Below are 16,448 nucleotides of genomic sequence, written 5' to 3' on the forward strand. Positions count from 1 at the left end.
TGATGAAGTAATGACATTTTATTTCCAAAAGGTCAAAGGTCAGCATCACTGTGACATCATAATGTTCTACAAAAAATGATCTGGCCATTATTCAACACCGTAGCTCAGGAATAGCAACTTGACAAGAGTGTGGAGGCATACAACCATGAGGCGGTATTTCAAGTTGATAGTTATATTGAACTCTGCAAATACATAAAACATACATAATTGCATATTCCTGTAATATATACCTAAGGTTGGGCTGATGTTAACATTTTCAAAATGTTCTGATATTAAGCCAAATACCTGACCGGACATGTAAAGGCAATTTAACCACGAGGTGTCGCACATGACTCTGTAGAGCGGCAGCAAAATCCATCAGGACAACTGTGATGGTCAAATGGTCAGAAAATTAAGAGTGGACATTTTAAGTTTCAACTTAATCTGTCTCAAAACAATTCAGGATCCTCGAGGCTTACATGTAGGCATGGCACCTGACAAGGCACCTCTTGAGAATGCAAGTGATTCCAAAAAGTACAAAACGATGACACAAGTAAAATACATTTCATGTTAAAGCTGTATATGGTAAATACAGCCTAAACAGTGTAACAAGGACATTTCAACAAAAATGCTAATTTAAGTATTTCTTGTTTTTCCATCGTTATCCAATGTTTGTTTGAGATTTCACTTAGTTTGCATGTCTGAGGTCAGATCCTCTTGGCCTCTCAGTACAACTCTTCTAGACTCTTAAAAAGCCATTTGTTTCCCCTCAGGAGAGAACAGCAGTTTTAAGTCTTTCTGACTCACTCATTTGCAAGTACTTGACATGAGTCTGCGTTCCAGCTGATTTGAATTGTCAACAGAGGGGTTCGGTTAGCTCCATAATATGTCAGTCTGATAAAGGAGTCTCTATGTTAAACTTTGCTGGAATAAAATGGAAAATTGCTTATATTTCAAGGCTGTATGTAATCCATACAAATGCATTTAATTGCAGCATTTTCCGCACAGTCCTTAAACATTAGAAATGAAACATAATTGATACCATGCTTTGGCCTGCTTCAACCATGGAAAAACTCTTATATCATACATATGTGAACCTGGAGTTGGACCAAACCCGGCCCAGCTCAGTTTGACCCATTTGCACACAAACCTCAAATAGACAGCATGGTCTGGCACAGATCTCTCCTTTTAAGAAAAATGAACAAGCCGGATGAAAACATGCTGTGTGTTAGCTGAATTTTGTTTTGAATGTGTCACCTCATCTGGATTTAATGATGACAAACTAAGACAAGATGATGATCTATTTACCTACTGCTGTAAGAAGCCTACCATCAGACATAAAATGAAATGAATGAAGAAGTAAAATACATGGGAGGTACAGATGCTTATTAGGGCGTTTGGCTTTCAAGAGAAATTATCTCCTTCAGCTTTAAACTATTCAGAGGATGAAGTTCAAGTGAAAACATATTAGACAGTGAAAAGACACAGTGTTCATGTTTGTATGTAGCTCTTGGCTGGAGCTGCACTCCTGGCTCTGCTAGGAAATCAGTCTGGAGAAAATTCCCACAAAGACTTTCCACTGCCAAGTTGTAGCTGACATGAACATGTAGATTTAATGGGCTGATACTGCGTAGATGGGGAAGTACTATACTACACTATACTGAACTCCATTCTCCAGTAAAATAAAACATACCCTTCTGGAGCAGTGCACTTCTTTCCACTGATGACTGAGCTGTTGTCTTTTGCACTGAGAGGTCAGGAAAAAACTAACCCTTGTGCTCCTTAAAAAAGTAGTGTTATCAGGATAACATCAAAGTCGGTCACAATACTGGAATTATCTCCATGCCCAAAACTTCTGTTTGTTTAAAAAGAAATTTGTCTTGGTATTTGTCTTTCTTGGAATCAGCTGATAACAGCCGTTGTTTGATTTCAGTCCAACCAACTCAGTGCTGTGGCATTTTCTCCTAATTCTGGTTACTTTAATATGACAAGCACTAACACAGGAATTCATCTATTCCTCCATGGACCTCCTAACATTATATTTGCGTAGATAACCGGGCTGCTCTTTCACCAGTGGCATTGGATGTTGAATGCTGACCCAGAATCCACTGCCCGAAAAGGGAGAAGAATGTACATGAACACTCCCCGTCACTTCTTGCTGGCTTGGTGTAAACCGAGTCACCGGAGGGCATAAATGGACTGCACGCTTGTGTAAATACAACCGCTCCACTCACCAATAAGTAGTATGAACTCATTACTCTTTGATAGTGTAAATGCAAACGGCAAACTCCTCTGCACCTTGTGGACTGGAATCCTTTGGCAACGCAGGAAATATGCAGTGAACGTTGGTGCAGAACACGACAAATCTTGTGCCCATGTCAAAGTGAGAGGGGGTGTAAGTGCCTCTTAAAAGTATGAAAAAGTGAATGTTTTCTTTTTTTATGTTCTAGGGACAAAAAGGAGATCATGGACTGTCCCCCGGTCATGCCCCAAAAGGAGAGAAAGTATGCAAGTTGTCAATTTTTCTTTCATAGATCTACTTGATTGTTAGCGGACATAATTGCAATTTATGTTGCCATATTGACCCTATTTGTCTTTTTTTAGGGAGAGACTGGTATCATTGGCCCCCCTGGACGGCCTGGCCAAGATGGACGAAAGGTAGAAAATCTGTTTTGTCTCACAAACTCAAATCTGCAAGGAAGTAGGGGTACGATTCAATTCTGATTCAGAGGGCCATTTAATTTGTCTCACTCTGTGACTACTTGTTAGTTATAAACAGTGTATTTGTAATGATCCATATTTAAAATACACAGATGAATTCACTTCAGTTATCTTTGCTCATGGTTAGCCATCTTCACTTAAACTTAGGGAGTAGCCTGGCTTCGAACATAACCACGTCACATGGTTTTGAAAGATAGGATTGACCATCCAGTCGGTTCAGCCGTAAGGTACGTACAGCCTGGTCTTCCAAAATTGTTACAGGCTATCATAAAGTCGAGAACTTGGTTTTAAATTTCCAATTATTAACATTTCTATATCGAGACATAATCTTTAAAGAGGCAATTGTGATGCATCTAAAAATCGTTTGTTTTTCCCGCTGAAGTTGTCAAAAAGGATCAATAGTAATGTGCATCATTTTTCGATACCAGGTGTTTAAAACGTTCCAATATCCCAATATGATATGATAGTATTAACAGATGAATCTATAAGCTATTATAAAACAGATCTACAATCAGATTTCCAAACCAAGGCTGCACAGATATTATCATTATTGCAAATGAGTTGGTATGTTTAGTAACCTTTTCTGTACCAGCACTGTGAGCAGGTCATTAATTTCAATAAAAAGAAGAAAATAGTCCTTTATTGTATGCCGAGGATTTATGTATTGCCTTGGTATCAAATGAGTTTTTTTCTGTAGTAGTAGTAGTAGTAGTAGTAGTAGTAGTAGTAGCAGTAGTAGTATTATATTGAAGTTTAGGATTCTGGTATCGTCACAACCTTATTCCCCAGCCCTACAAAGAAGCAACTGATATTCATCAGATATCACCGGCCCTGGCCCATATGTCTGAACATTCATGTTGTGCATGTGTGTGTCTGCTCTTTTATTCCATTCTTCAAATGTTTTCAGACATAAATCTGACACCTTCAATGAATGAGTGAATGGAAGAGTGGAGTTATATATATCGAGGATCACTAAATCAGACGCTGGCCCGCTCTTTGAGGAGAGAATCTGTGAAATTGCAGTGTTTAGAGGCTCGAGCCAAACATGATGTTTGAGCTCTTGTTTGGAAAGCAGCCTCACATAATGCAGGCGTCAAGGAGCACACCTGTGTTCTGTCTCCCCTGTGAGTTGAAGCACCAAAAGGCTTGAATATCTGGGCTGTTACATCATCAGTATCACAGGCCTCCAAAATGATGAAGGCATTTGAGGAGAGCTGAAGTTTCCTAAGTGAAACATAAGTTTTAAGCACTTCCTCCAAATGCATGTTATGTCATTGACTCTCTGGAGAACTGTTCTTCTAAAAAGTAGGACAAGTTATGAATGTAGTTTTTGTGATCAGGTCCTGCTCTGAATTGTTAACTGACATTATTTGACTTCTTTACATGCTGCTGTGCTGGGTTATCCTGACAGAGAGTGATGGCTAGCAGCAGAGTGCTTTCTTCACGGCCTTGTGCATTTTATCCTTGGCCTTTCCCCAAAGTCTGTTATCCCGCTCACAGTAATTACACATCTCAAGTGGGCCAGAGCTTGTTGGATTTCCTACTATGCAGAGCGTGCAAATGACATAGTACACTGAAACTGACTTTGTTTGTTTTGAGACAATATTTTTACTTTGTTTCTTTTTGGGGTTTTTTGTGTTTACATATGGATATTTTTTATTTTGGTAACTGCAATGCATTTTAATCAGTCTTATCAAATCATAAAACCTGCTTTGACTGAAGAATAAAATTGGCCATTTTCTATATTTTTGTTATATCAACAAATCCCTTGAAAAGACCTTGAGCAGAAGTGGGATAGTCAATCTCTCAATACTTCCCTACGCTGTTCGTGGCACCCAAGCCCATTGGTTTTCACTGAAGATGGGAATCATTTAAAAACGGCTATTTATATCTTTTTCTATCTTCTTAAAAAGGCTAACAATTCCCTTAAACAGGTCGGCACTGTTTTTTCTCAAGCAGGAGTAAATTGTGCACTTCTTCAGGACTATTTTCAGCTGCGGATTTCCGGCTTTTTAGCAAGTATTTGCAACAGGATGGTGGTGGGGGTTAAAATGAGCAGTGGCCATGCGTATCATAATGCAGAAAAATGTTGCCTATTACAAAGCTCGTCTATGTTATCCAAGCTTTCCTAGCTCTGTATTACCTTGTGTGAGCTACGAGCTATGCCACTGAGGGACAGGAGAATGACCTGGAGATCTGGCATCAGTGAGGAGTCGTATCCATAATGATGCAAGTAATAATGAAGTTTGAGATAACGTGGATGGTTTTTGGTCAACAATAGATAGCAATGTCTGAGAGGAATAACAAAATCAGGCTTTGCTTGCATGGATATACTTTTTAGGATCACTTCAGAATTGGTTTCGTCTTGTCATTGGATTTGTTACCAGTATGGAGAATCTCACCAAATGTATCCATTAATGATGTTAAATGTGCTGCTGACAAATGTTGAACACATTCTGTTCAAAAGCGGAGCCAGTGGAAGAGATATGTTTCACACTCTTTGTAGTTTCTCTCCCCTAATCAACAACATGAGTCTGGTTAATGGTTGCTAGCTGTCTGTAGCGATGGCTGATTCTTATAAACAGCAGACCTCACAAAATCTTCCATGTTTGCTAAAAGTTACCTCCCACCACAGGAGAGGACAACAATGTGCAGTTAATTTGCATGCTAAAATTGACAAATTCATTATTTCCCTCCGGATTCATCGTGTTTGCAGTGGGAAAACCCGTGGATAATTGCATTGTGGGACGCAAAAGCTCTGCACTGAAACCCAAATGCATGAAATTCATTTATCATCTTTTCAAGCAGGCGGACCCACTCTACTTACTTGGTGGCAGGGAATCTCTAAGATTTACATCAGGAATGTATTTCTGATGATGTTCAAATGGATGTACATTTCATTCTGCATGACATGAGAATGAAAAGGGGAACATTTGCGAAGGGAATAAGTGCTGCTTTACCTGACAGTCTGAGTGTTGCAGTAACATCTGTTTAGAAAAACAAAGTCATTAAAGCTTGTGGAAAAAATCCCCAGACAGGGCTTCTTTTAGTCTGTGCTCAGCAGTTTATCATCACACTTCTCCTTTTGTGGTCTGTCATGAGAATTATAATTTGTTGGAGATAAAAATTGTACATCAGTACAGTTTAGGTTAAAGTAAGGTCAAGGTTTTGAACATTGGTAGAGTGCTAATTAGAAAATGACTGTCACACAATAGAAGAAAGTAAGCAACTTTTGTTGCTTTTGTAAGCAACTTTTTCCCTCTCGCTTACACACACATACACACACCTCCGTCCTCATTTGGGACACAATAGTATGAGCGCAATAATGCCTTGGCAAGAGCTCCAACATCTGTTATGCAATCGGACAGCGCTGACTGTGAAAAACCATCTGGTGTGCTCAAGGTTCCTCCATTCAGAGTAGTAGTGGGGAGGACTCCAGCTCGAAACAAGAAAAACCTCTTCTCGCCTTGTGAGTCATGGAACGGGGAGTCATGGGAAAAAGCTGATCGTCGTCCTCCTGATTTATGGTAATTATGGATCTTTGCTGGGCGTGGACCACCGTCCTGGCAGAGGTTAAGTGGTTGTAACAGATCCCCTTTTCCTGCTCTGATGATCAGTTCAGGTGGAATCTGCTTCCACTGATCAAGTCTGTGTCAACCTTGTCAAACACATTCGCTTCCCCACAAGGAACTGCTGACAGCCAAACAAAGTATTAAAATGTGTTTGTGTCCAGCTAATAAAGACAAGGCAATTAGCTGGCTATGTTGAAAACCACCAGACACCTCATTGCTTGCAGCTGTTCTTAGCTGTTCTCTTATTTTTCTCGATCATACTCTGGTGCTGGAAGCCAAAAAGTCCTTACAGGGCACTTTTGTATTCAAATTACACTGTAATTCCATCATCTGCCATAGATGAGGCTTGGGGTTTGTTCTCTTCCCTGCTCTTGTCCGAGCAGCCAGTAAAACTATGACCTGCCGCTGCTTTATGGACCCTTTTCGCTGAGTTTTGTGCTCAGTCCTTGGCCTGCTGCCAGAGAAAGCCTTCCTCACTGTGGGAAATGTGTAAAGTTGTAATGGGGAGGTTGCCTGGGAGTCAGTCAGCGGTCTGCACTGTAAAGTAAGAGGAGACTCGTGTGTGTGTGTGTGTGTGTGTGTGTGTGTGTGTGTGTGTGTGTGTGTATGTCAAACCGAAACACAGCGAGGAGTATTACCAGCCCTGGACCAGTGTACCTTTTAGTTCACGCTGGAATAGCATTCAGGTTTTTATTATCTGCGCAGCCCTCAAGATTTTCCCTTCCTGCTCCTCGGCTTTGTATAAAAAACACTCTTATACCTTTTATTTGCCGAGTCTGATTTGTCCAAGGAAGAATTGTGAGGCCTGCCAGGTGGGAATATGTTTTTGTGTTATAATAAAAATAAGAACTATGGAAAGCACAACGTATATTTTGTATGCTAAGGAAAGTCTGTTACTTATTCTGAAAGCAGTAAAGACACTGCTGCCTCTGTTGCCTGCAGGGTTGCTCTGGTGTGAGTTACACTAATTAGATCTGTTTGCTCTTCATATAAAGGGAGAACTAATGCAGAATGTGATCCGTTGCCATCTTTCTGTCACACGATGGATTTACAGAGCTGTGAATGCTGTCCTTTTTTTTTTTTTTTTTAAAAGCCATATATGATGCACATGCAGATGCACATGCACACACACGTGCACACTTCAGGGACAGATTTCCTTTCCCTTCTTTTACTGTACTCAGCTGTATTGGCCTTGCTGGAAGGCCCAGACACATTCTTTTGTCTTTTTCGTGGCTGCAGTGCTTTGGCTCCAGCAGGAGACTCATCTACTCCCAAAAATCCTGTCCGATATTTCCAACTCGAAGCATATTGCTGCCTGGCAGTAACAGGCAAATGATCATCAATAAGGAGTTTGACAGAACTAAAGTGTGACAGGGTCTGATTAAATCACAGAGGCCAGTGGTCCAGCATCTGGCTTCACTTCTCAGAAAGCTGCAGGAGATGTGACATAAAATTTTAATCTTAAAAATAGTCGACTTTCAAAGTGTGTCTTATTTCTTTGTTTCTTTGTACTGAGTTTTTATTGGACTCAAGGACAAGCTTTGGCCATTTCTCAAAGATCAACTCATGATTGTTTTAAGTCTCTGTTACTTAATTCTGTGAAGAGAGATGTGTCCTACTGAGTGCCATGAGTCTAGTTGTGATGTTTTCAGAAATGTTCTAGTGAATCAGTACAACTGTGTTTCTGAGTTGAGATGATACAAGGGACAAATATTGGCCTTTTTATCAATGTGGGATGTCAGCTTGCCAGCATGTTTTTACTTAACAGCTTTGGGCATGTCAGTCTCACTCTGCCTCAGCCTCTCAACCCTGCCTGACCCACCAGTCGGTGCATCATTATTAGAGCCCGACCACCAGTTTTTGGGGCCAATACCAATACTAGAGTAAAAAATTCCAATATCGATGTAGATGTACACACATTTTGCCCCTGAAACACTTGTAAAAATATGTAATGGAAGCAGTATATTTTAAGGTTTAACAATAAACGTTAACTATTGTTAAACCACTACTACTGTAAAACTATAACTAATATAGTTTATTGTTATATTATTGTTTCATATTGTTGAACGACATGTTCAACAACATATATGCAGATACTGATATATCTGTTATAGGCTAATATCAGCCCATAATATCGCCAAACTGATATATCACTCAGGCTTTAATCATTATCTCTGCAGGGCATGAGTCCGGAGGGGATCTTGAGTTTGGTTAGTTTGTGTATGATCGCATGTGTGTATCTGTCTGGAGCATATTACTGGACCCATTAGCCTAATATTTTTTGTGGACATTTATGAGCGTATGCTTCACAACCTCTTGTGGTTGCAGTAATTCACAAGTTTTGAAAAACTTTTTTTATTGACTGTTCTTCATTATACCGCCATCGACTACTGACCCCAATCCTCTTAACCTGCCGGTAGGAGCGTTAGTGACCAGCAACTGCTTCATAGGTGGCAGTTAGTGGTGGTCTTTTGTTGGTATTTTCACTTTGAATCAATATTTTACATAATAACCTGGATATTGTCTCCCCTTCATTCCACTTCTCTCATGCATACACACTGCCCTGCTCTCCTTGTTCGATTTAGCCAACCACACACCTCATTTTAAATTCTGATCAAGAAGAGGTTTTGTTCTTTTATTGATTGTAAGCACCAGATCAGCTTGATGATGTGATGTGCTGAAGCAGAAACAGACTGTACTGTGTATGGCATGTGGTATTTCAACACAGTTTGGACTCATTTTTTTTCTAAATTTAAAGTTTGATGTGTTACAGTTTAACAAGCCCATGTTTAGAAGAACATTCGTCATTTTGGGAAATGTGCTCATTCACTTTCTTGCAGAGAGTTAGATCGATACTATTCTCACAATGGCAAATATGAAGCTACAGCCAGGCAGACAGTTGGCATAGGTTAAAGTAAAGGCTGGAAACCAGATACCAGAGGATTTTAGCATCTTGCTAAGTATAAATATTTTAGCATCTTTCTAAGTATAAACAAACAATTCATCCTGATTTCTGTTCACATGAATCAATCCAATCTAACCTGAACAACTCAAAATTTGGCCAATCACAGTCTTGAAATTAGCCCAGTGCTGATAAAAAATAAAAAATCTTCCCATTCCACATCATCATCCCCAGGCTTGTATAAACTCAATGAAGTAACCTTTAAAGTTTAGCTCTGCTTTACGTCAATACTACCAAATGTCTCACAGGACGTTTGCAGAAGGACATTTTGATCCTTGTGTATACACTCTGGCTGCAGGCTTGAGAGTACTTGGTACGGCTCTCTTGATGGTGACTTGTTTGTTTACACTGATTTTTTTTTTAACATCAGCCGCTGGGCGCCGTGGTTTACTTGTTCGGCTGTCGACCAACACAGCTGGTGGCTAATGACTTTGCACTTGAGGGAGTAGACGTGTTCTTCCCTCTAACATGACTACACATGACTCTATCTGCACTACTGTAGGCCTTATGAAAAGATGAATACATTTTGTAACCAGCTGGCACGCTCATTTAAGACCACAGGGCTTTGAGGTGACCATTAATTACCCTTTTGGGTTTCACTTGTCCCTGTCTAATTGGTTTACTGGTTAAATGAACACAAGATTGTTCTAAATAAATTCGTCAGGGTGCCGTGGTGGCGATGATTAGACAAACTCATGGCTGAGCAGCTGTGCTGAAACAATAAATAAAAAATGGCATTGTTCTTGGGTAGAAATTGTAAAGAAGTGTTTTATTCAGGGTTAACCAGCCAGTGTTGCTCATAAGTGGTCCATTAGTTTCACTGCTATTAAGTTTTTCTGTGCTGTGAACCCTTTTAAGCTGAACCCTCCGGGTCTTTGTCATGTTATTTTATTGAATATTTTAGAAGGAAACAAAGTCAAGTCCTCTTTTGAAAATCGTTCATCATAATATCAGCCCCTGCAGTGTTGATGGAGATGCTGTTAAACGCAAGGTGATAAACTTTTGAACAACAAATATTTGATTAATTTGACCATTTACTTATTATTTTCTTTACACATGACCAACGCAATCTCTTCTCTGAAGCGCATCATTAAGCATTGTACTTCTGCGGCTTTGTGATCAGAATTTAAATAAGATACAGTGCCATAGTATTTTGACTAACTTATTGTTTCTCTCTAAACAGGGACAAAAAGGTCATCCCGGTCCTTCTGGTCTCCCAGGTGAACCTGTGAGTATTTATTGTTACAGTTTGATTTATATCATACATTTTCTCTCATGTGTAACATACAATATGTAGTATTTCTTTCTCAGTTTCCTCACCAGTCTACCAGCAAATTGTAATGCTGCTCCTATTCGGGTCAACCATTAATCAACACATCAGTAATTGTCTGTAAATTGTAGCGCCCCCTTGGGCCAGTAAGTATCATGTGAAAGCGCTACACTGCAATTTATGCTACTTTGAAAATGCTTCCAGTAAACTCTGAGGCGACATGCTTCATAAAATTTGATCAACAGTGTCTGAATTTTATTGTAGGAGTTAAAAACAGTCATGAGGAAACCAAAGACAGTTTCTGAGCAGCATCTGAAAAACAACCAAAATGTGATGTCTCCGATATCTCTGACACAATCCCTCCTCCGCCTCTTTGAAGTGTTATCATGCTGAGTAAATCCGCTGCATGCTGTTTGTCTGTCTGATGGCTGCGCCGTGTGTGTTAGCTGTATGTCATCGTATGTTTACTCATCAAACAGAAGAGCCAAGAGTCCACAGACACAGTTCCCATAAGACCTGAGCACATCTTTCCATTTATAGTTACAAAACAGGAGAAAAGGAGGGAATGACAGAGAGAAAATATTAACACAGACACATCGGGACGTTAAAAAAGAGGTGTGGGAGTGGTGGAGGATTACAGCTCGAGAGACGAGACGTTAGACATGAGTTGTTATGGAATCTTGGCGGGAATCAAGAAGGAGAGATTTTTGGCAGAGGTACAAGTGGGCTAAATATTTTGGACACCCCTAGGTCATTCCTCCTCCTCCTCCTCCTCCTCCTCCTCCTCCCTCTCTTCCTTCTCTCCCTTCTTCCTGAGCCCAAATCCTGTGTACTATCTTTGAGAAGAATGTGCTGTGTCACAACGAAAAGAAGAACTTTTCCTGAGTACAGCACTCTCTAAGGACGATGCACTCGGAAAATTATTGTGCCAAAAAGAAGTTACTTCTTGGATACAGAAAACTCACCTAATTAACAAGATGAAACTTATAATGTATAACTAATAACATGTATTGCAGTGCATTTTATAGATGTGAAAATTACTTATACAAAACTCTACACCTCATACTTGTCAACCCTCTCAATTGTCCCGGGAGACTCCGTTTTCATTGCCCTCTCCTACTTTCCTTCTGGGGTCGCAATTCTCCCATATTTCTCCCGACTTCTGACCTCTTTTAGTTTTCATATCCTGGCACTGCAAGCAATTTCTGCTGTTCCGTTGTGCCTCGTCCTCCTCAGTGAGTGAGAGATGGATAGAGATGGCGATGTGAAAGAATATTTAAACGAATTTCAGACACCCTGGAGAGAAGACTTCACGTTTCTTGCGTAAAGTTCGAAAGGAAAGGTCCTGTAAACATTGATTTTTCTGTCAATCATGGGGGTTGCACCATGTCAGTCCCCATCTAGAGGCTGACAAACATAGGGCAGTAGTGTCACAGACTCACAAAAAATTAATGAAAAGTGATGGATAATACTTTATGCCAGTTTACGCTTTATTTGACATAAAAATGCTGTTTCTTATTATTTTGTCCTTTTTTTATTCTTTGCAGGAAACACAGTTCTTGAATCTGAATTTTATTGCTTTATTCTCAAATTCCTCCCTTTTTATGTGGACTCAAGGTTGGCAAATATGCTACAGCTTTCAGTGATAATTAGGCGTCCAAATCTCAACATACTGCACAGTATAAAGTAAAATAGTGAATGTCTGATATGCAGGAAGAAGTAAAAGAGAAAACCAGGGAGGGATTTAAGCAGCCCGTGTTTATGCTGATTCTCAGTCTTCTTCACTGCCTTTAACTCGTACATTTCGATGTTCTTTGGCATGCTACTGCCGCCAACTGTCAGTCAGTGGAATAGCGTGGTTAACATGCACAAAACATTTGGATTATCACCCTTTGCAGACGCATACAAAACATCTAACCCAAAAAGAACAACAGGGTACCTATGATTTTTACCTCTTTAGGCTTATTGTGCAATAATAACCTTCATGCTGTGCAGCATATCTAGTATTGCAACAATGTTCCATTACTACTAGTACTTCTGCTATAACTACTGTTTCTTTGTGGCTTTTTACAACATTTCTCACGTCATTGATAATAGTACGTAACATTTTGATCTCTTACATAACATTAATTATCTGGTTTTCCAAGGAAACTGAAACGTCACTGTCGCCAGTGTGTAATGAATGTGGTCAGCCTTCAGTATGCTGTATGAACAGCCTGTAATTTCTTGCATGCCTTCACTAACTAATCCTGTATTACTCTTCCCATACATGCAAAATTAAACATTCCTCTCAGAGGGATGCATTTGGTTTGGTCTCACCACAAGGAAGGAATGACTCATGTATTGTACTGTACTGGTGATGAGGATAAACATATAAAGGCAACACTGTGCTCACAGCATGTGGCTCAACCACATTATAATAGCACTTACTGTCGGCTTAATTGAACAGATAGAGCGGTGATGTCTGCAGTGGCGCCTCTTTCCTTCGGCAACACTGACTTAACTAAACAAAAGGTCTTTGTTGGAAAGCTATGAGATTTAAGTTCTTCTATAGGACCAGTTGACTAGTGTTTATGACAACATAAATAAAGTGCTTGTTTTCATGTTTTATTATCTTCTTTTATATCATCTTCTTTTTATATTAGCTTATTATTAAGACAATCAGTGAGGCTCCAACAGAAACCATGTGTGCATTAAAGAAACTTCCTCCCTCCGTCCCTCAATCCTTTTCCCCTTCCTTTTGTTTTTTTTTCAGTCTCTTCCCCTCCTCGAGTACTGATTTCTCTCCTGTCTCTCTCTCCACAGGGTGAGCGGGGAGATGATGGAAGCCCTGGGGCCAAAGGCTATCCTGGCAGGCAGGTGCAGTAAATCTAGTGTTGCGGTGCTGGTTGAGCAGGGCCACACACACACACACACACACACACACACGCACACACACACACACACACACACGGAGACACACACTCACACTCACACATAAAGAAAGATAAAACAATAAATGGAGGGTAGGATATCATTTTTATTGTGAATTCAGCTTTTTTAAATATTTGGCCTTTATAATAAATCCAATTTGAATGATTTTTGCTTACTGTCAGAATGATGAAAAAAACGTGAATTGTAGGGGAAACACCAAACCCCCGTATGTGCCTGTATGCTGGTAGCAAATCTCAGCCACAGGCATTTAAAATGTTGGTAAATCGAAATAAAAGAGTTTAATGAAAGGGGAAAAAAAGCCTCAGAAAGAGCGACAAAGGGCACCGAGCTGTTGAGAAGCACCTGTTGGAATTTCAGCGCTCACGCTCCAGGTCGAGCGGGGAAATAAAATGTCAAAAGGTTTCCATCGTAAGTGCCACTCTGGAGAAAGAAAAGGTAATAAAAGTGTGGCTAATGCCGCAGCTCCCCGGGTACATATAAGCTTCCTCTGACCTACCAAACTGTGAGCTTAATTTCTCACCTCACTTCTAGGAATAGTTTTAAACTTGAGCTGGGGAGCATTAGTGTTTCTCTACGTTTAAAATCTGTTTCCTCGTAGCTTTAAGCAAATTTGAAACTCCATAAACAGTCGGACAACTACCCGCTTGCTTCCCGAATGTTTATGATAACGTAGAGTTCAGGCATGGGTTTCAGTGTTTGCCTCTGTGCTCTGGCGCACTTACTATGTCTGAACCCTGATCCCTATAGACACTTAGTGGTGTGTGATGGATTAGGTTTTAGCACCCCCTACCATCTGTGGGGCTGTGAATCACTGGGGCTGTCGGTTTATGTCAAGGCGTCGCACTTTGCTGTGGGGAGTTCTCCTCAGCTGAGAGTTGATCTTTACAGTTGCAGGGGGAGATTTTCTGCACCGATGGATTTGCTGGCAGCGTCTCTGAGAAATTGATGTGAATGCCGCTGAAGTATTAACACAGCAGACGCTCGCCAAGAGGCTAATTAGGATTTTAAAAAAGTTGCAAAAGTCTGGATGAAGTTGATGCGTAACATCAAGTAGTGAGGAATTTTAATCTGGTTAGATATATCATAACATTGTTTTCACAATTAAGTAGTCTCCCAGCGGCACAAATGAAGCTCTGCCACCATTTGTAACCACAGAAATATGTCTTGTCTTCTGTTACATACAGGGTTTACCTGGGCCTGTAGGGAAAATGGGTCCAAAAGGCGTCAGGGTAAGAAGCTGCTGCTTTGTTGTATTAAATGTAAACTCTTTAAGGCAGTATGCTTGATCTTTGCAAGGGAAAAGGTCTTTTGTAAGTAAATACTGTATATTTAGCACTGTAAAGTGTTTCAAGCACCCTCAGAATGACTGTTTACTTGTATTTTACGTTGTTGCTGTGCACCCTCACTCAGTCTCCTCTGAAGGCCACTGGGGAGAGTAGCATGACTCTTCTCTATAGTAAAGCTTTTGAACTTTAACTGTCTTAAACGACCTGTGAAATGCCCGCTAAATAAATTGCCATAACCAGTGTGGGTGCATAAAAAGCCCGATGTCATAAACGCCACTTATGCGCCCTTGTTAACTACATGATGATAATGACAGCTGGTGTTGTGAGTGTATTTAAAGCACTGTATGAGCAATGAACTCTGGCTCTCTGCAGATCCCTTTCATGCTTGGCTTTTCTTGTTAAAGTTCGCCAAATATCATAAAGCTGCCAATGAGCATAACCATGATGCTTTAAGATTTTAACCTCTTGTCAAACGTAATTGTAATGTCTGTTTCTAGCCTTCTCGCTGTTTTTTCTCCTCTTCCGCTGAGCAGGTTTGACCAGAGAGAACTTCAGAGATCCCTGATGTGAGGGTATGTGCCCTTGGACTACATCGTGGAAGCCAGCACCATGCAGTCCATGGGCATATACACTTGCCTCAAGGCTTGGCTCTTCCAGACCCACTCCACTGTAGCAAACAGCCTGCGGTGCTGTAACAGATCAAAGCATCGCAGCTCAAGAGATCTATAGACATGTGTTAGCGTTGCTGGCACCTAACTGTTCCTGACAATGTCCGTCCTCTCTGCTCAGTCTCATTGTCCACCTTATTTTTCTTTTCCATCTATCTTTGCCTTATCTGCTCTTCCACTCCCTCCTTTATTCGTCTCTCCAGGGTCACATTGGCCTCCCTGGGCTTTTTGGCTTTCCCGGTCCTGATGGCGAGAGAGTGAGTATTATGGGCTGTGAGAGTAAAATGCCCACTGGGTTGCATTATATGAAATAGAAATAGATTTCATTCTCGAAACACTGCAGGCACACCTCACCAAATCACTGTTATAAGCCCAAAGTAACACAAGCTCCCTTTATACTGTATTGGATCAAGCCAGCTCGAAAAAACAACCTACATTCGAAACCTCAGATGTCTAGGATATGATTCAAATGTTGGAGGTGGATTTAAATTTACTTAAAACCCGGCCACGATTAAAATTCCCACAAACCTCTATCGCAGTGTCACGGAATAAATTAGGAATTTGTAGTTGTTTTTTGTTATTAGCCGCACCAGCCAAGTGGCTCTTCGGCACTGTTGGGCCTCCAGTGCGTCAGTCAGTCCGGTCAGTTGATCCATCGCTTTGAGTAAAAAATGTCACGAACATTGGGATGGGTTTCCATGAAATTATATTTCAAACTTTTACAGCATGGTCCTGAGAGGATGAATCCCAGTTGCTTTGCTAACTCCTTGACTTTCATCTTTTCATCAAGGCAAATAATGACGAATCAAGTTTTGCACCAAAAATGAAACTAATGACAGCCTCAGGTCTGCCTTAAGGTTTAAGCTGACATGGCATGCAGAGAAGCTAACATGCTAAGGTTTTATATTGAATGTTAGAAAATGTGATTGAAAAGTTATTTTTAGGCATAAGATGCTTGTGTTTCTCCTTGTACTGATCCTGACCTTTTACCTACTCTGCCAAGCATGTGAGGAGGTCCAGTCTGTCTGCCTGGAAATATGATGAGACCTTGTCTCA

At 40.5% G+C, this 16,448-nt stretch overlaps 1 protein-coding gene across 1 annotated transcript in view; it reads left to right on the forward strand.

Annotated features, from left to right (window-relative positions):
- Positions 1 to 16,448, forward strand: part of col27a1b (collagen, type XXVII, alpha 1b) — a 67,639-nt gene that overhangs the window by 17,652 nt on the left and 33,539 nt on the right. Inside the window, exons 6-11 of the mRNA XM_084359392.1 lie at positions 2,430 to 2,483; positions 2,584 to 2,637; positions 10,418 to 10,462; positions 13,310 to 13,363; positions 14,623 to 14,667; positions 15,596 to 15,649. Coding sequence (XP_084215518.1) covers positions 2,430 to 2,483; positions 2,584 to 2,637; positions 10,418 to 10,462; positions 13,310 to 13,363; positions 14,623 to 14,667; positions 15,596 to 15,649 — 306 coding nt within the window. The remainder of the gene's footprint in view (positions 1 to 2,429; positions 2,484 to 2,583; positions 2,638 to 10,417; positions 10,463 to 13,309; positions 13,364 to 14,622; positions 14,668 to 15,595; positions 15,650 to 16,448) is intronic.

The sequence above is a fragment of the Pagrus pagrus genome (assembly GCF_965226575.1).
Source record: "Pagrus pagrus genome assembly, chromosome: 8".
Lineage (NCBI taxonomy): Eukaryota > Metazoa > Chordata > Actinopteri > Spariformes > Sparidae > Pagrus > Pagrus pagrus.